Below are 21,447 nucleotides of genomic sequence, written 5' to 3' on the forward strand. Positions count from 1 at the left end.
ACTTTAATTTCAGAAAGTAATTCTTTAAAGTTGTTACAGGGTGACCTTTATTTCAAAGGTTGCATAAAGGCTTGAATGACCCTTTTCCCCAACAATACTGCAACACCAAAAGAAATGCAAGACAGAATATGTGACAACCTCAGTTCACATTTGTCCTCTCAGATTTTTTTATTCTAATAATATAGGTAAAACAACCAATAATCGTACATGTTTGAAACTACATCACATTGGGGAAACGATGACATAATTCTCGTGTTTAGGCGAACTACCCCTTTAAGTTGCTAGTAAAAATGACATCCAGTCGGTGGTTGTGAATCGTCGGGCTCGGTAAATAAGTGTCCATGAAGGGATGACGTCAGAGGTGGAGATGTCATGGCGTCGTCGGAGCTGAGACTGGAGCTTGCCATCTAGTTTAAGGTTGTCGTCGATGCGTTCAGCGAAATGGAGAAAAATCCAAACCCTCATCGAGACGCAGGTGGAAGTGTCCTGTGCACCGCTATTCCTGCGGAGCCCGCAGATATCAAAACAGCCGGCGGAATGAAAGATGTCTGCGAGAAGAGAGAGACTTTGAGTACTTGTGCAAGTGCTAGCGGTGCTAATGCTACACCCTGCACACAGACATCAGATGCTGCTGAGTCGGTGAGCAAAACCACACAGCCGGGCGTTTTACCGGAGACACTGTCGCCCGATGCGGCCGATCAGCTGAGCAACGGAATGGGATACGAGTCGCCGGTGACCGCTGCTGGGAATAAGGAGGGTGGCACCTCAAAGTTAGTAAACAACCTCACGGGAGAGCAACCCGACATCAATAATGTGCAAGCGGACGGTTTAGACGGAGAAGCGACGAAGGTGTCCAAGCCTGCTTATTTGTGTCCGGACAAAGCAAAATCTGCGAGCCCCAATTCAAACGATCACACCGTTTCCGAGGGTCCTCCGAGTGGGAGTGAGCCCAGCATCGCGGGAGAGTCCCGCAGCTTTGATTCACTCGAGTCCTTCTCCAATCTGAACTCCTGTCCGAGTTCAGACCTCAACAGTGAAGGACTGGAGGAGAAGGGACTGGCTTTGGCTATTCAGAGTGAATACGGGGCCGAGGGGACGAAAATCCCCTGTCCCAAAGACAGGGTGACCGGTCAGTCGATTTACCAAATCAAGTGGATAAAGTGGAAGGAGGAGAATACGCCTATCATCACACAGAACGAGAACGGGCCGTGCCCGCTGCTGGCTATCATGAATGTCCTGCTATTGTCATGGAAGGTAAATATGATGAGAGGCTTCTTGTTTGACAGGTCATACTATCGCTCATCAGCTGCTGTTTGTTTTGCACAGTGCTTTGAAGTGTCTGTCTAATAAGCAGCCTACTATAAGTTACAAGACATCAGTTCCTTTGTTACTGATATTAAATGAATGTTCATAGGTAGTTCTCTCATATTGGTCTTTGAGAGATGGGAGTTTTAAAGTCATTATAAATGTAAAAGAAGTCCACACTGCAGCTATAACTACGACGACACAGAGAATGTCCTGCTGGAATCACATTCAAGATTATTTTTTTTCTAGCTAATGATCAATAAGATATATTGCCAATGTATAAATAGTTTGTAATGAAACTTCTAAAAATGAGACCTTCCCTGGCTTTCTAGTCTGTATATGAAAAACTTGTAGACTGATTTTTGTTTAAGGGACTACGTTTTTTTTTTTGATAGGGAAATCAACAGGATGTGACATTTACACCCGCTCCCGAGAGTCTCTCTTCCATTCAGTGATACATGAACATATGGTCAGAATACAATCCCAAAAGAAGCACTCTGTACTGTAATATCAGTGTGTCATGCAAAGAAATGGGATTTATTCAAACTATATTCTCGTGTAGTCTGACCATGGGCCGGTATAAGCTTCTGACAGTATATAATAACCTTGGAAAAAAATATCAGTTTCACGGTTTTGTGATCACTGCTCTAATATATGCTCATTTTAAATGTCTGTGTAAAAAACAAAAAACAAAAAAAATATTCCAATACTCAAATACTTTAATGAAACTATTACAAGGGTAATTTTGATGACTTAATCTGTTGACATAAAGCCAGCGCTGAAGAATGTGCGAACATATTCACATCACCATGATCATATGCTTTCTGAACTGCTGCTTTCTCACCACTGCCGTTTTTGAGAAAAAAAACACACAACCCACATATAACTCATTCCTCTGAACATTTTTAGTACCACTGAGTGCATAGGGGAACTGAGAAGCAAGCACAAGCAATAAGTTGTTGGCTGCAGTTCAATTAATGACCAGCGGTGTGACAACAACAATAGACAACAAAACTACAGTGCATGCTTATTATAAACAAGATGATATTGACTTTTGAAGTGGATGCTAATATAGTTATATTGTTGTCATGTGAATGAGCCTTTATTCTTGTGCAGATCAATCCCATGTTGATGTATCATGACCCACTCTGTCTTGCATTTGGCCAAGTTAATATTAATATTAGTCATAATGCACTTCCGTTATGTAGGGATGGTATGGGAGAGTAAGCATGTGATTTTTTTCCCTAGAGAGCCTAACAGAGAATGGACACAAGTAAAATGTCTAAACAAGTGCTTGAGTGATGAAACAATCTGCAATACAACCAGCGCATCTAGCTGTCAGAAATCTTAATTCCTCCAGGCCATCAGGGGACAGTATAAAGTATGTTAAAAACACTATAGGAGGACAAATAGGAGCTAGCTAAATGTGAACTTCATTGCTGATTCAAATTATTTTGGTTTATTTTCAAAACTTTACAGTGTTAACCCTTGTGCGCTGTTCTAATTTACTACCCTGTTGTTATGTTCGGGATGAAAACATCCACTGAACTAAACTGCTGTAAAAATGCTTTTTTTGTATAAATCTGTTTATCCACATAGTCCTAATCAAAACTACTAAATTGTTTAGAAATGTATAGGATTTTAAATCCTTAATTGCCAAGTTCCCAAATGATGTCACTGATTTGGTGAAAAAAAGCACACAAAATGTGATTGTGGACTGGATTTTTTTTATCACATTCTTGGACATGTGACTGATTAGTAACAACATTGCCTATGATGCATTGTTAGATTTTCATTTTTTTCTCCCTAATTTACTGTTGATGGCTGTTTTTGCCCCATTGACTTCCATTATAACCACATTTTTTGGTACTTAAATACACAATCTTTGTTTTTGTTTACTCCAGTTTTGAGAGCTGAGATGCATATTTTGATTTTCTCAGACACATCAGGGTAAGTGCGTAAAGGTTAGGTCACTCTCACAGACACACATACACACACACTTTAATCTGATGATATACTCCATATATATATATAATCTGATGATATACTCCATATATATATATATATATATATATATATATATATATATATATATATATATATATATATATATATATATATATATATGGTGTCATGGTTTTGTAATAAAAAAATGTGGTTATAATGGAAGTCAAGGGGGCAAAAACATCCACTAACAGTAAATTAGGGAGAAAAAAAATGAAAATCAATCAAAAACAATGCATCAAAGGTGATGTTGTTTCACATGTCTAACACTGATAAAACGTAAATTAAATCCAGTCTACAATTTCTTTTTTTTATTGAAAATACATAATTTTGAGTGTTTTTGTCACTAAATCAGTGACATCATTTATGAATTTGGCAATTAAAGAGTTAAAATCCTGTTATTTTCTAAGGCTAAGCAATTTTGTAGATTTGATCAGGACTGTTAATTAACACATTTATGAAAAAAATATCTGATGCATTTTTTTACTGGTTTAACTCTGTAGATGTTTTCATCCCAAACATAACAAAAGAGTAGTAAGTTCGCCCAGAGTGTATCATTGAGTTGTTGTTTTTTTTAATTCAAAGCATTTTCTCAAAATATGTAATATTTAAAAAAAATCATTCTGCTAGCTGAAACACAGAAACAGTTATGGCCAAATTAAGACACAAAATCACCCCGAAGTGGATGAAAACATCCCCAACAGTACATAAGGGTTAATCATTGTTTCTGTAAATGTAATTTAATTAATGCAAATCTGTAGCCAATAAAATTAGCAAATAAAAGAAATTTACAGAGATGAACTGTGTGGGTTTTTTTTTTAAAGAACACATCTTTTTCCTATTATGAAAAAGTGTTAAAATTAATGATAATTTAGTGTTTTTATCTCCAGATTATTTCTCTCCTCCAGATTTTTAAACAACATCCACTTTGTTGTGAATTTGTAGATGCATAACAGTATTTTTGTTTGGTCCTAAACAGTCATTTTACAGACACCAATAACTTCTGGCATTCAGCCCTGGACTCATTTGCATTATAAAGATGACATTTAATTATTGGCTATGACAGTGAGTTGGCAGGCACATGAGGCGCTATTTCAGTGCTCAGTCTTTCATCTTGAAAAAAAGAGGCACTATGTTTTTCAGCTGTGACTGCTTTAAAAGCCACTGGCATCTTCTGGAGATGATAGCCACATTCATGCTGTTTTAAAGATGTTTTTCTTCTCGTAGCGCATTTATGCTGATACAGCAGCTCATATAAACAGCCTTATGTGTATGTGTGTTATATAACATCATTTTCCAAGGAAAAGATGTCTCATATATGGCCATGTGTAGTTTGTCATTTAAGCTGGTTTTAAAGTAATTTCTCTCTGATTCTGGCACAGGTCAAGCTGCCACCAATGATGGAGATGATAACGGCAGAGCAGCTGATGGAATATCTGGGTGAGCGTTTTATTTGCATCTCAATTGTGGATTTTCTTGACATGGTTTTGTTGATGTGACGCAGAATCTGTGCACTTGAGAGATCTGTAGAAGTTGGTCTGTGTTTCAAGTCATATTTAATTTGAAGAGCTAATAAAGAAAAGTTGTCGACATGAATATATGGGCTGACAGCACAATTATGGGAAAGTTATGCTTGAGTGTTTCTGGCTACTTCTGCCTGAAGCTTCATGTCACTAATTGCTAGTTCGTTCCCAAAAATAAAATGTAAATTTATCCGCATAGGACACCAAATTACAGTAAGAACTATGCAAAAGCTAGTCATGTCATCCTAATTATAGGATTGTGTAGTGTAATTTCAGCATATACTCTCTGCTTGGGCATGTGCTTCTACATGAAAATCTGAGCTTTTCTATGGCTTCAAGAGGCCACATCTAGTTTACATCTGATATTAAGACATATTTTTGGCAGTCTGGTCTTAAGTGGACAATGCTAATTACAGGTTTAAACAGTGTATGAATAATTTTGAGCTTGTCTGCTGTTAACCACCTCCAGAGGTTGTCAAAAACAGATTTGACCACATTGCTTTCGTAGAGTAGACACTCCTGTGGTGAGATGCATTCAAACAGGTACAAAATACTCCTTAATATCTGCCTACTTGACTTGTCTGAAACTTAAATGGCATGGGATGTGCTAAGCATGCTAGCCAGACAGATTTTAAACTTTGTATGAAATAAAGTAAAAAAAAAAAAATGCAATCTAATCAGTCCTGATTATAAAGGCTGGGACACACCAAGCCGACAGTGAGCGTTTGGCAGGCTAGTATGCTTGCTGTGTTCCACACATCACCTCTTGTTGGACTAACATCGAAGGGAGTTTGCCCGATTCAGCATGTAGAATTGGTGTCAGCCGTCAGTGAAAGAGAGCAATCTGATCGGCTGTTTAGCTATGAATCAGAGCGTGAGAACAAAAACTGAAGTGATAAACTGTCATTTCACTTAAGTGTCTGCAAACTAAATGCTTTATTATATTATCAGACATTTGCACAAGGGAATTCCTCTGTGATGAGCGAGAAGTACTGTAAAAATGGTACGTCAAGCAGCTTTGTTTACGTTTGTATGTGTGCAGCACTTGCGGGTGTGAAAAGACACATCCTGTTATACAGGCACAGAACAAATATTCTCGTCTCTGTCTGCTGTCGTCCACTTGGTGTGTTCATGACATGTGACGGGACCATATGTAAGGCGAAAAAATGTTCTTTGATGTTGGGTTGATGTGTCCCGGGCTTAATACAAACCCACATTGTTTTGTGTCGTCTGGGGGCTGTCAGAGTAAGGCATTCATTTGTAAGGTGCATGCACACTGATGGCTTGAAAGGTCTGAAAAAGCCCATAAATACACTAATCTAACGGTCTAAAATGGACAAAATATACGTAACAATTTTTATGCTCTTTGTAGAGCATAGATCGCAAACTCGATTCCTGTTGAGCCGCAGCTCTGCACAGTTTTGCTCCAACCCTAATCAAACACAGCTGATCCAACTAATTAAGGTGTTCAAGACTACTATGCTGTTACTCAATTTCAAGAGCGCTGAGAACAGACTTGCGTTCTTGTGGAGACTGTTCTTGCCAGGTTACCTCAAAGGACAGAAGACCGAACGTGTCCTGTGAGAAATGAGATGCTGCGTTCTTCCCGATGGTCACATGACATTTACACATTTTTAACAGAAAAGTATTTAAACATTACAGCATTCATACTATGATTTATTGTTTTTCCCCCTTTTCAATATATATATAACATGCACAAAAACCTTACAAATGTATTTTGCACTATACAAATAAAACAGATTGTAATATGAATTTCAGCAAATAAACACCCTTAATGTGTTTATGCCTTAATTAAGATTTTCATCTTAATGTTTACTTTCAGCGTCTCATTTAGGGAAACTCTTCAGGTAAATAAATTATATCTCTGAAATTGAATAAAAAACAGGTATAAAATTCTGTGCTTCCCAGCTCCTTTATTCAGCCGCAATGACTTCTGGGACTTATCGAGCAAGTTTTGCGCTTAAGTCTGTATCGATGCATCCTTGATATCAAGAATGCATCTGGGAATTTCACGCGTCCTCTGTTCTTGGGGTCTTGAGTTTTGGAACTGAACTTTGGCGGTTGATGATGACGTTACATGAGAACACGAGGACGCAATATCACTGAAGAATGCATATTAAGCAGGAGGTGGTTGGAGCTAAACTATGCAGAGCTGAGGTCCTCCAGGAATTGAGTTTGAGACCAATGTACTAAAGGCATAGTTCACTCAAAAATGAAAATTCTATCATCATTTACTCACCCTTGACTTGTTCCAAACAAGTTTGAGTTGTTTTTATTGTTCTGTTGAACACAAAATAAGATATACCAAAGAATGTAGGAAACCCATAACCATTGATATCCCTAGTACTATACAGAATTGAATGGTTACAGGTTTTCAACATTCTTCAGTATATCTTATTTTGTGTTCAACAGAGCAACTCAAACTGGTATGGATCAAGTCAAAGTTGAGCAAATCATGACAGAAATTTCGAGAAAACTATCCATTTAATACCAGTTGTAAACGGGGCCTAAATCAAATCAGACAGTGTTGTGAGTTTAATAAACAGCCTGATAAACATCAGAGAAGCAGAAAATGTGATATGTCTTTAGGTGCTGATGGACAGCACCAGATCAGGGAAATACCCAGGGGCTTGTCCTCTTGTAACGTCACACAATCCAGATTCCTATTTCCAATGTGGCATGTTGACCTGGAACACAGAAGTGTTGCATTACTGCAGTGAAACACTTGCCTGGACCTCACTTTCTCACACTGCATTAAACACGGTTTACTTATTTAAACATCTGTCTGTACTAAATAAATATCATTGATGGAATTCGTTCAAAAAGTACTGTACTTCATATAAAGAAAGTATGACAGTTAGATGTTTATAAAACAAAACTTGTGACTGAAACTGTTTGATCAGATCTGAATGTTGTGAAACCTTATGATGACTGTTTAACTGTAAGCAGTTTTTTATTTTGACTCGCACACTCCAGTAATGCCAAGTATAAGATGAATATAGATATCAGCTGTGGAGGTGTTGTTCAAAGGTCCAGTGGTTTCCTTTAACACTCTTTGAAGACCTTTAAAATCACATTTAGTCATTTAGCAGATGCTTTTATCTAAAGTGGAACATCATTCACAAAAGTGCATCGAATGTGTAATCTTTGCTGAATTCACATTCTGGAATCTTTCTAGAAACTATATAGACTTTGTGATATTTGCAAGCTTGTGCCTTGTTCGCCCCCTTATAAAGTGCAGTGGTTGTGACCGCAGAGGATGTGGTATCAAGATGTCATTCCTTACATGGGTGTGGTTACTAAGGGGAATATATTTCAGGTTTAAAATTTGACCAACTTTTGCATGCAAGGCATTCATCCACTTTGAATAAGAGTAGCGATTATCAATCTGCTGTGTTTGTATGGCAGATGCTGTTGCTAAATATATTATATTAATATAATGCTAACTTAAAAACTGTTGAAATGCTAAAAAATGAGGACTGTGCTATTTCTGGAAAATATCTAATTGCATTTTTTTAAACAGATATTGCGATTTCGATTTGATTTGCAATTTAATTTTGGAGTCAGGCTTCAGCTCAATATACTGTATCGTAGCTTCTTACTGCTAAAATGCAGTGAGTGTTAGCTAAAAAAAAAGGAACTGAAAAGATATTAACTTACTCCAACATTTATTTAAATTTGTTTATAAATATTCAGAAATTCAACACAATTTTTTCTCTAGAGCAAACAGTAGAGAGTTATGACGTTAGTTATCTCCTGGCGCCTTTATGATGTTTTTTTTATTTGGTGTAACAGCTGCAAACAACACTGAAATTGTACTTTGCTGTTGTTTGCTACTATATTGAGTGTTATGTGAGTACTTATGAGTGGTCTACAGTATTGTAATTCTGTGAGTCTGTCTGTGAATCGGATTAAAATCTGATCAAAGATAGTAGAAAAGCCTCTTGTGAATTTATATGATCGTTCTTATTACATGAACCTCACAAGGTTGGCAAGGAACATCATTTCGAACCCTAGTATTGAATCATGAATTTATACCATTAAAGTCCAACTGTCGATTTAAAGTCCCATATTTTTAATAGGAGGAAATTTAAAAAGTCATTTGTACATCAGGCTGTCTTGGAGCTAAATAAGATTTGTGTAAAATCAATTAATATATATATATATATATATATATATATATATATATATATATATATATATATATATTCAAGTCTGACAATTACATTTTGTATTGTATTTTAATTATCGGTTTTACTGTTTTGTTATATTTTTTTAAATAATTTTTATGTTTTTTTTGTTTTTTTTTGCAGATTATTTTTTTAATCTGTTAGTTTTAATTATAAATTGAGAATTATTTCTTTGCCATCTTGCTGAAATAAAAAGTTATATATATATATATATATATATATATATATATATATATATATATATATATGACAAGGGTATAACAGCCCCAGGTAGGATAAAAGTGTGTGAGGTCTTCTTAGAAAACTTGATTACATTGAAGATGCTTGAGGCCAAACACACCCCATTCCCAGCTGTTTGTCCTGAGACCACTCTGAAGCACTGCTCATATTGCTGAGCTGTTCATAAAGACACCCACAAATATGATTTAAAGCCCGCCTGACATATAGGACACAGAAATCCCCTAGACACAAACTTGTGTCAGTTGGAGAGTGTGCCAGCTGGGCACTTTGTACATTTGCTGTTGATCATTTGACCTTCTGAATGTTTCTTTTAAGGTATTTCCATCACGGCTCAGAGCTGTGTCTGTTCAGAAAGCGCACACTCACTTATGCTCTATGAGACTATCCATGGTTAGCTACACGGGCATCTGTAAATTGCTTTTCTCTTCACTAGGTGCAGTAAGCTGTTTAACTCCATTAGACAGCATCTATCTCACTCTACCTCTCTGCTGTACTTTACAGCACTGTTAGTGTTTCATTTAAAGGCAAAGTCAGTGGCCCATGAACAAACCCTGACAACTGCAGTCTCATCTGATTTGATCAAGGTTCATTTCAGTTGCTGTTAATTTACGGTGAAAATGCTAAAGTGTGTGTGCGTGCACAACCCTAGCAATTCCTTTACACTGATGGTTTGAAAGTGATGCAAAGCAAAACTGATAAATCAATGTAAATTGTCATATTACATTTGTGGAACACAAAAGGGTCATTTTTCCCTAAATTGGACCAGTCACTCTTTTTCATGCAATTACTATGAAGCAAGATAGGATACATTTACATGACAACAGTGTAGCCAAAATAGAAAAAATTACGTGTAGGGCTGGGCGATTAATCGTGAAGTAATCAAAATTTGTATAATCGACTTTAATAACCTATAATCGACAAAATTTTTCAGGACGATTTTTTCAATTACTTTCCTTGCCGCATGTGGAGTCATGTTACCCCGCTCTGTTGAAGGCTGAGGCGGATTTATATTTCTGTGGCCACTTTGCTGCCACATCTGATCTCTTGTCAAACAGGATGATGGACCCATTCTTGAGCCTTACTTTGCACTACATTGACTGAATGATTGGAAGCTGCGTAATTAACAGAATAAGCATAACATAAGCGTAATAAACTCGCAATCTAAGTCAAAATTTCAATTAATCGAGATTTTATTTTAGGCCAAATCGACCAGCCCTATTTTCGCGCCAGCACTGCAGTTGTTGGTTGATGTGTATTGGACTTTGTGTGTGTGTGTGATGTGAAGTAAGTCCACTCTTTATTGATGAAGCATTAGCATTCACTTGAGCAACAACAACACTACCACGTACTCTGCCATTGTTGTTTGTTTGCGTATGCCTTTAATTTACACCTCCCTAAACATGTACCATGCATGTGTATGACATCATTGTTTTCAAAGCCTCTCATTTCTAGGTGTTCCCTGGGACACGACAAACATTTCCATTTTGAAACCAGTTTTCAGTCGCAAAAACTCTTGTGTAAATGAACAGGCAAAACATTCCAGTTTTTGGCTGAAAGCATGGTTGTGTAAAGGCTTGCCAGCAAAAATATAGCAAGTGTCATACATTTTTATGACGGCTTACTTGAGTGTCATCTTCCAAGATATCTGAAGGCTGATGATTGTAAATTAAGAACATTATTCACTCATTTGTAATTGGGCTGCACAATATATCGTTTCAGCATCGATATCGCAATGTGATCATTTACAATAGTCACATCGCAGGATATGCAGTGTTGAGTTCATATCATAATTTATCATTTGTATGTGTTTTTGATGCCTGTGATTGTATAATGATTTTAAAACATTCAGGTATAAGAAATTGTACAATTTATGACCTTAAGTTTGGATTAGTAGTCAGTTTTCAGTCAGTTACTGTACTTGAATACTGTTGGACTCGCGAAATCACTTTGTTTCACTTTTTCTTGATTGTATTTATAAATTATTATGCATAAAAATACTAAACACATGCAAATACAGAAATGCACTGCAAATAGCACAGACCACAGGGAAAAAAAAAGTTTATAGATTGTTTATTAGATTTTATGGAGATGCATTCCCACTGCAGAATCATCCCTATTAATCTAACATTATAAATTCTTTCCAAATAGACATATTAAGTCATATGGTGAAATTGTATTCACACCACAATATATATCACAAAAAGACTTTTCCAATATTGTGCAGCCCTACTTTGTAATATGTTTGAGTTATTATTTTATTATATTGTTAGTTTGATGTGTACTGTTAGTGTTCTCAGCACAAAAGATTACATGACATTTTGGAGACATGTTACCAGTAGTTTCTAAAATAAAACAAAAATGGACATTTCATATAAAGCATGTGCATACTGGCAAATTAACCTATAATAACTTTGAAGTTGTATCATGATCCCTTTTAGGCTAAAAACTCACTTCTCTTTGCCAGCAAAAAACAAAAAATCTTTTTGATTTTTTTTTTTTTTTTTTTTATCACAATAAAGATTAAGTCATTTTACAAGAAAACCAAATTTCAGCCTTTCTACATTAAACTTTAATTATTAGTACAGTGTTACTTGCCGTTTCTTTGTATCTGAAATTTGCTACCAGTGTTTGAGTGAAAATAATTTTTACAACAAATTGTTCTTATTTTTAATGAAAAAGTGCAGCCAATACAGTTCTGATTGGCCACATACACATTGTAGAGTTTCTAGAATGGCAACTGCATTTGCCTTAACGATTATTTTGTATGCGTACAAACCCTGATGCACTCTCAAAATTTTGTTGATTAACATGGGGTAATGGCAAGTGTTGCCATATCCATTCTTTATGAACAATGCTCAATAAGCATCTTCGTGATTTAAAGGCACAGTATGTCATTTTTGCCATTAGAGGGTGTGTATTCACAACAAACAATGGCATAGTTTGAGGATGCGTGTTGAGTGTGTAATCATGGGAGTTGCCATCTTCATTAGTTCTAGTAGAAAATCTAGTCCTGTAGAAATCATGTTTAAGGAGCTAAAGTATTCAAAACGTATTATCATAGTCATGATAATCAGAGTATGGCCAAAATCTGCTAAATTGAAAGCAATTGTTAATGAGAGATGAGTGGAAGTAGACGAGTACAGGTTGTGATATTTTGATGCAGGATCTTGCAACTCTACCAGAGTCAAGATGTACCATGTTCACGGTGATTTTTCACCAAGAATATTTATAAACACTGTTGTCACAATTTGAAATTTTCAGTAGTTAATTTAGGATGATGTAAGCAGTTACTGAACTCCTAGGGTTAAGCAGTAAAAGCTCAATAGACAACCATATGTCACTGCATTGTGAAATCATAATAAATGATCGAAAAATAATTCATACATATTTGAAGCAACGGTTTTAAACAATGACAGAATCCTAATTTTTGGCTGAACTATTCCCTGACAGCTTGATATAATTAAGTGAACCAGAGCAGAAAATAAATGCGTGTCTTTTTTTATTTTTATAATGAGCTGTAACTAGAAGAGTAGAGGCCCAGTATGGGAGAGACTGAGGGGTTGACTGAGAAAGAGATCAACTGGTGAAGAACTGAGAGATGAAGAGGTGGCAGTTGGAACCGAGGGCTTTTTTGCTGAGCAGAAATAAGTGAAAGTGGCCCAAACAAACCTGCCTGTGCTGGGCCGCATTCTTGGCACTGATCAGAGGAAGCGGGAGTCTGAAAGAGTGGGCTGAAAATAAAAACAGCCGAGCTTCACGCTTCTTTCTCACACATTCATGCTTTGTCAGAGCAGAAACATCTATGCTTCCTCTGGCATTTTGAACTGGTTTGTTTTGAACCATGGCAGGTGCGATCACATATTTCAGTGTTTCTGAATTATTACGACAATGACTAGTCTCTGGAAAATTTTGAAAGGTGACAGATATGTGGGAACCAATAGATCTGTAACCAAGTAGATTATTTGCAGTGATTTGGCCGTGCTTTAATGGTCAGTCCAGCCGGGCAGACCTCCTGTACCTAGAGCTGTGTGTGTGTTCCGAATGTTAAGGAGACTGATGACAGGTGCTCTGGTATTAGAGCAAAACCCAGGGTCAGTTCCTCTCATGTCTGCCAGCATGCCAGAAGCCACGGCTGCCCCCTGTCTCTTCTCCAGACCCCATCACAGGTCTGCAGGAGAGTTTGTTCGGACAAGACAATAAAAGGAGGACAAAGATAAACTCGCATAGAGGTCAAACGAAATGTTGAAGTGAATTCTGAAGTATTTGTTTTGAGAGGGCAACATGATTTAGGGAAGTATTCATTGATTTGTAAAATGAAACTTGGAGCCTTTGGGAGTCATATAGCGGTTTTAGTTTTATTAAAATTAATTGTGAAGCTCCTTGAGAGTCATTTGCATTTCTAGATAACAGCAGAAAGAAATGTAAATACTCTGCCTTTTTATGGTTGTGAAACTGTAAATGATCTGTTATTATTTCTGTGTGCTCAACAAAACATTGTGCTTTTATTGAATGGAGAAATTAAAAAGTGTGCGTTTTCTGCCATCTTGTCTTTCTAAAACAGACATTTAGATTTTTAGAATCTAAAGCCCAGACTAACTGCAGCAACGGACACTTTAGTGAGTCTTTTCAGATCTGTGTTGCACCGTTGGTGTCTGTTGCCATTGGTCAGCACTTGTTTTCGCTGACTGAACTGAACAGGGTCGGTCAGTGTTTATCATGTTGTGAGATATCTGGGATGTGATGTACTATAATGTGATTATCTCCTGCACTGGAAAATATGATTCATTCAATTTACTAAATTTTTTAAGGTATCAGTAGGGGTGTGAACCTACACTGGTCTCACAGCTTGGTTCGGTTACGATTATCATGTCATCGATTTGGTTCAATTCGATATCTCGGTGCATTGAAGATGATTTCCATCCACAATGATATTTTTTTCTTCACAGCACAAGAATTCTTGAATTAAAGTTTTTAAATGTATTTATATTTATACAGTATATTAGTTGTTCATTTTATAAAAGTACCGTATTTTCCGCACTATAAGGCGCACCTTAAAGCCTTAAATTTTGTTATAAAACGGCCGTGCGCCTAATAATCCGGTGCGCTTTATGTGTGCACAGAGTTCAAAAATCTGTAAAAATGTTGTTGTGTGATTTCGGAAAGCGCTCCGCTTGATTGGCTGTCGGAGCATTTCCCGCCGACACAGAGACGTAAAACGTACACTCCGTACGCAGCAGCAATAAACCAATCAAAACAGGGCGTTTAAAGTGAAGTTGCGAGCTGCGTGGGAGCAATGGATGACAGACGGCGAACACACTTTTACTAAGACTGGTAGGCAGCGCCGGGCGAGTTACGCCACCATATGTGAATGGATTGTGGATGCCTGGGCTAAGGTGTCTGCTTTAACTGTTGTCCGAGCTTTCGCAAAAGCCGGCATCATTGCTGAACAGCTACCCGGCAATGAGACTGACTCAGACAATGATGAGAGAGAACCCGGCGTGTTTGATGACGAAACTGCCCAGCTGTTCAATTCAGACACAGAATATGAAGACTTTGATGGATTTGTGGGAGAAGACTGATTAAAAAAATAATGTGAGTGTATTGTTAAATAGTACAATAAAGTTCAACTAAACTGTTTTGCTTCCATTACCTTTTTTTTTTTTTGCAGACAGTGTATTTTAGCGTGCGCCTTATAATACGGTGCGCCTTATGTATGGGTTAAGTACAGAAATAGACCCCGTAATTGAGACTGCGTCTTATAATCCGGTGCGCCTTATAGTGCGGAAAATACGGTAGTCAGATATATGAACTGCAGTTTTATTTTACCTGCTCAAAGAAAACACTCTTTTTGAATGTTTCAAACAAAACTCAAATACAATCACAGAAGACAACATGAGCATTTATTGCAAATAAACTAATGTAAATATTATTATTATTAATATAAACAATGCTTTTTGAGTGTTGTCGAGTGTGTTCTTACATCCATTTGACTGGTCATTGTATTCACACGCTCAACAGAAAGGGCTGCGATTGGCTCTCAAACTGTCAGTGCTGTTCACCGATGAGTGGCGTGGACACTGAAGGATGCGCGGTAACAGTCTGTATGCGCGTAATAAAGTGCACATTGCGCAGCTATCACAGCTGATGCATGATAGACGTAGTGGAAAAAAAACTCGCTCTACAGACACACTCATGTCAGGATCCACAAGTATCGCTTTAATAGCAATAGAGGAGAGGAAAAGTTTCCTTACAAACGTACTAGCAGTTCAAAGAGAGAGAGGCAGACAGAATAGGAGAGAGCTTTCATTCTCTCCCTATCAGTGAAATAGTGTCTCCTGGTTTTTGCTGTACTTCAGTGTTAGTGAAAGACTCTCCAGCAAACTCTGCTACATCGCAGTGCATCAAAGATACAATTAATTTTGACACCCCTAGGTAACTTTCGGCCACTTTATAAGGTCCAACTGCTCGTTAATGCAAATTTCTAATCAGCCAATCACATGGCAGCAACTCAATGAATTTAGGGATGTAGACATGGTCAAGATGATCTGCTGCAGTTCAAACCAAGCATCAGAAAAGGGAAGAAGGGGGATTTAAGTGATTTTGAACGTGGTATGGTTGTTGGTGCCAGATGGGCTTGTCTGAGTATTTCAGAAACTGCTGATCTATTGAGAGTTTCACGCACAACCATCTCTAGGGTTTACAGAAAACAGTTCCAGCTGATAGAAAGGCAACAGTAACTCAAATAACAACTCGTTACAACAGATGTACACAGAAGAGCATCTCTTAACACACAATACATCGAGCCTTGGGGCAGATGGGCTACAGCAGCAGAAGACCACACCGGGTGCCACTCCTGTCAGCTAAGAACAGGAAACTGAGGCTACAATTCGCACAAACTCACCAAAATTGGACAATAGAGGATTGGAAAAATGTTGCCTGGTCTGACAAGTCTCGATTTCTGCTGCGACATTTGGATGGTTGGGTCAGAATTTAACATCAACAACATGAAGTATGGATCCATCCTGTAATGTTGGGGGGGATATTTTCTTTGCACACTTTGGGCCCATTTGTACCAACTGAGCATCATGTCAACGCCACAGCCCACCTGAGTATTGCTGCTGACCATGCCCATCCCTTTATGACCACAGTGTACCCATCATCGGATGGCTACTTTCAGCAGGATAACGAGCCATGTCATAAAGCACGAATCATCTCAGACTGGTTTCTTAAACCTGACAATGTGTACTCAATTGTCACTGTACACTGTATTGAACACTGCACTCAAATGGCCTTCACAGTCACCAGATCCTTTGGAATGTGGTGGAATGGGAGATTCACATCATGGATATGCAGTTGACAAATCTGCAGCAACTGCGTGATGCTATCATGTCAATATAGACCAAAATCTCTGAGGAATATTTCCAGTATCTTGTTGAATCTATGCCATGAAGGATTAAGGCAGTTTTTAAGGCAAAAGGGGCTCCCAGTACTAGTGAGGCGTACTTAATAAAATGGCCAGTGAGTTTATATAGGCTGAATTTAAGCAAACAAATTAAATTTAGTAATGTTCAACTACATTTGTTTAAATTCAGCGTATATTATTTGCCTTAAGGTTTTTTAGAAAATTTGTGTTTAGAATATATAAAACTAATGTAAAGCTTGTAGTTTGTCACTTCCGCCTATATAGGGCAACAAGTTTTTTCACATCACCTCAAAATACAGTTTCTCATCAAATCATAACCAATCAAATGATGTCTGGTATCTGACAAGCCCTGCCCCCTTCAAGATGCTTCTCGTTTGTTTTTCATTTAATGCACTAAAACTCAATCGCTCTTAACGAAGCAATGATAAAACAAAATGCTATTGACTGTTTTTTTTAAGGGGAGCAGCTACACTATATCCCATCCTCTCTTTGTGTTTCAGTTGAGATTATGTCGAACATCGAATAAAAATGCACATTTCAAAGCACTTCATTGAACCTTTAAAATAATTTAGTAAATTCAATGAATCCCTTTTTCAGTGTGTGTCTGTTGTGCTGTTTTGAAGTTGAAATCTAGCCATTTCAATATCTAGAATTTAGCTTGAGGGCGAAAAGTTTGCCAAACTTGCCGTATTTTACATCAGGTTCAAGTTGCTCTCTCTGACCAACAAAAAAAGCTGCTTGTTTTGAAAGTGACTTCTCTGTGAACTGTGCTTCATACTTTGCTACACAATGGACAGTAGACCCTTTTGTTCTGAAATGTAAAAAAATGTAACTGAACTTTTAATGATAACCCCACAAATGTGGTTTGAGTTATCGTATGTTTACATGTTCTTCAAGTTGGATTTCAGTCTGACTAAAGCAATATTTAGTCTTTTTAAAATGTCACGTAGCAGCTGTACTCTAATTGAAATCAACTCCGTCTGGACTAACAGATCTACATAATGTGCCTGTAGCTCAGCTTCATCTGGCATACGTGCATGTTGATGAGATTTCATTTGCCCTCTCTTTGAATATTTAATTCAATTATTATTAACTGTTTAATTATTATTGAGGCACACATATTTGGAAAGAAGGATGAAAACTCTAACTGAACAAGACACAAAAACCCTTGGCTAGTTTGATAGTCTCACAGGCTGATCCACTGAAAGAGTAAAGCTCCAGTCTCTGTCTTGCACATTAATGGCCTACATTCATGCTAAAGCTTAAAATACTTTTAACTAAATGTCTTTTTTTTCTGGTAAATAGAGCTTGAGTACAAGTAAACAAAGACGAATGACTGTCTAAAATGAAAGTGCCTATGATTATAGTCGATGGGTATTTATCGCAATTGACGTCAGTATTCTGATCGTGTCTATGCACAAAGCAATTTGAGAGTCACATTTGTTAGTGAATAGCATGTAGATGGAGCCAAAGTGAAAATGAATACGGGAGCTGCTAAAAGTTATAATTGTCTTTTTTGAACAAGTGAGCTATGAGGTGTCATCTCTGACCTACATCAAGAATTAAGACACAGATAAAGGTGTTTGTTAACAACCCATTCAGTTATATGTACACAATAGCATGCTTTTAAATGCTATATTGCTTGTATAAAATAGTTAAGACATTTTTGTGGAATTGTTTAGGCAGAGGGTTAAATTGCTTTTAGCAGGGCTAGATTTTGATTTTGTTGTAAATTACAATAAAAAAAATGTTTTTAATTAAATAAAAAATGATGAATGTATGAAGTGTATAATTTTAATATTTCATAAAATTACTTGAATAATTAAAGTCTCTGTCTTGTGTATTAAATCAAATCACTTTAATTCACATCTTCAGCAGCACGTGTACTATGGTGAGTGAAAAGCTTAGGTGCTGGCTCCCGACAGTGCAAAATACAACAAAATACTCCCAAAAAAACACAACAGTATACTGGCTTAGAGAATATGTCGGATATATCGTTTCAATATTGAAATCACAATCTGTGTATATCGCAGGATTTGCAGTGTTGGGTTAGGAATATAGTTGACCAAGAGCCACAGTTCAGATGAGATTTGGAGAGACACTGGAGAGATCAACCATAATGGAGAGAGTTTCTCATTTTCGTGTGTGTGTGCGTTTATGTGTGTGTTTAAGGCCCATGGCGGTGTGAGAGTTTCAAACATTCAGGCACAAGAAACTGTACAATGGAAGATGAGTTTTATTAAATTATTTACATGCACTGTAAAACCCAACAGTCAACTTTCTCAAATGAAATGAGTGTAGTTAACTCAAAATTGACTGAAAGTTAATTCTACTCATTTGAAAAGAGTTTCGAACTCTGGATTGAAGGTAATGAGTCAATTAAATACTTCATTACTTTAACTTAAATGGAGTAACTTCACAGTATATATATCATATAGACTAGTTTTTAACTCAAATGGTTTGTTGCAATCGGTTTCCTCAAACTGTTTGAGTTCCCTTAACTTATTGGTTTTTACAGTACTCAGTTGGTTTGAGTTCTCTTTATTTATTGCTTTTTACTGTGCTCAAATGGCTTCATTCACACAAATGATTCAGTTCACATGATGAGTTTTTTAACTCAAATGGTTTGTTGCAATCAGTTTCCCTAAATGATTTGAGTTACTTTAACTTTTTGGGTTTTACAGTGTGATGAAGACTGTTATTTTACATTTGACTATTCAATTTCTGTACCTGAATATTGTTTGATACCAGAGAAAACCAAGTTTTGTTTACTTCCCTTTTATCTTTACTCTATTGTATTTTATCCATGCTTGTAATTTGTAATTATATTTTAAGCACGATTCTCTCCCCTACATAATCATAATATTTCCTTACATTTATATAGCACTTTTCAGGGTATTCAAAGCTCTTTATAGATGTTGGGTTTGGGGGGAATCTTCTTATTCACCACCAGTCTGCAGCATACCTGGATTACGTGACAGAAGCCAGTTGTGATAAGGGGATGGTTAGGAGTTCATGATCGATACTAGAGGCCAGTGAGCAAATTTGGCCTGGAGACCGGGGATACAGCCCTTCTTTTTTCAAAGGATATCCTGGGATTTTTAATTATCACAGGACCTCAGTTTAACACCTAATCTGAAAGACAGTGCTCACTGGATAGTATAGAGTCCCCATCACTATATTGGGGCGTTGGGACCCACACAGACCACAGGTTGAGCACGCCTAACTGGTTTCACAAACACCTCTTCCAGCAACCTAGTTTTCCCATGTGCTCTCCCATTTCGTAAAGTCTAGACAGGATACAGCTGCAGATACACACATGAACCTAGCATTATTTTTGTGACACTGTATAACAATAATTAATATTTTTACTGTGTACTATGACTGTTGGGTTTAGGGTAGGGGTAGATGTTAAAAACAAAACAATTTATTGGGTAATTTAATAATTAATACTTCGTACAACTACTGTTTTTACATTACTATGATGTTTGGGTTTAGGGTTGGGGTAGGGGTAGACGTTAATAAAATACAATTAATGGGAACTTTAATATATATTATAAATAATTCTCGTTAACTTCCGGCTGCAACCGTATTTGATCCAGCAACAACCCTTCCATCCAGGTACTAACCATGCTTCATTTCAGTGCACAACCATGTGTAAGCTGCAAAGAGCTAGCTGCCGGTATAATCATCACAATCAATCTAATTTAATGAATGCTCTCCATATAGGGCTCAAAATAGAAGGCATCTGGTAAAACTGTATTCACATCATAGCATATAGTAGAATAACAAAATATCGCAATGTACGATTTTTCCAATAACATGCAGAACTTGTATTCATGCTAAAGCTGGTAAATACTATTCAAAAAGGAGGTTGTAAATTGTTGGATTATTGGCATTGCGTAGGCAGTTTGTTAATCAGAGCAACGTGAAGAGGAGAGTGTCGTCTCCTGTAAGCATGTGTTTTTCATAAGTGTACTGTCTCTCAAATGATTTCCCTAACCCTCCCTTTCTTTTTCTTTCTTGCTTTTGCTCCTCTCAACAGGAGACTATATCCTTGAAGCCAAGCCAAAGGAGATCTCAGAGGCTCAGCGGTTGAACTACGAACAGGTAAAAGAAACCGCAGTGACTCACCGAATACAAGCCTGTGAAAGATAGCCAGTGTGTTTACATATCTCTCCATGTGTTTGTGTGATGGTGCAGTGCTAACACTGAGAACAAGGAGTGAAAGGTGAGGCCCAAGGCTCTGACAGAGGAGAAGAGGCACGTAGAGACTCAGACAGACAGATGTCTTTCTCACACTCTCGCATCTTTTCTCTAAACATCCATTTGTTCTCATAGACTTGGTCAGTAAACAGCCAGTTAGTCTCTGTGGGATTAAAGTGCCTTTAGGAAGCAAGCTCTGGTGGTCATCTTGATGAACACCCATCCATCCCAGCAGGAAGTAGGGAACGGGAAAACATGGGATCACCATTGACTTGAAGGAATTGTGAGAATTCCAGATTCCAGTCTGGATCCAGCTGTTTATATAACAGCAGGACTGAATATCATCATTGTATTGCATTGAGGGAGAGTATGAAATATGTGCTCTATGACATTTCACATGTAAGGAGATAGGGTCAAGAGAGGCCCTAATATTATGTTTACGGATGCTTGACCAGGGCATGTGGATTGTTGTTTTATGCCTTCTCTATTAGTATGTGTTTGGGGTAGGGAAGCTCCAATCAGGATTTTTGCAGCC

At 37.3% G+C, this 21,447-nt stretch overlaps 1 protein-coding gene across 1 annotated transcript in view; it reads left to right on the forward strand.

Moving 5' to 3' along the window:
• Positions 1 to 324: 324 nt before the first annotated feature.
• Positions 325 to 21,447, forward strand: part of mindy2 (MINDY lysine 48 deubiquitinase 2) — a 40,699-nt gene continuing 19,576 nt past the window's right edge. Inside the window, exons 1-3 of the mRNA XM_056461555.1 lie at positions 325 to 1,254; positions 4,692 to 4,749; positions 20,752 to 20,816. Of these exons, the coding sequence (XP_056317530.1) occupies positions 442 to 1,254; positions 4,692 to 4,749; positions 20,752 to 20,816 (936 nt within the window). The 5' untranslated portion in view covers positions 325 to 441. The remainder of the gene's footprint in view (positions 1,255 to 4,691; positions 4,750 to 20,751; positions 20,817 to 21,447) is intronic.

This window comes from Danio aesculapii, chromosome 7 (genome assembly GCF_903798145.1).
Source record: "Danio aesculapii chromosome 7, fDanAes4.1, whole genome shotgun sequence".
Taxonomy (NCBI): Eukaryota; Metazoa; Chordata; class Actinopteri; order Cypriniformes; family Danionidae; genus Danio; species Danio aesculapii.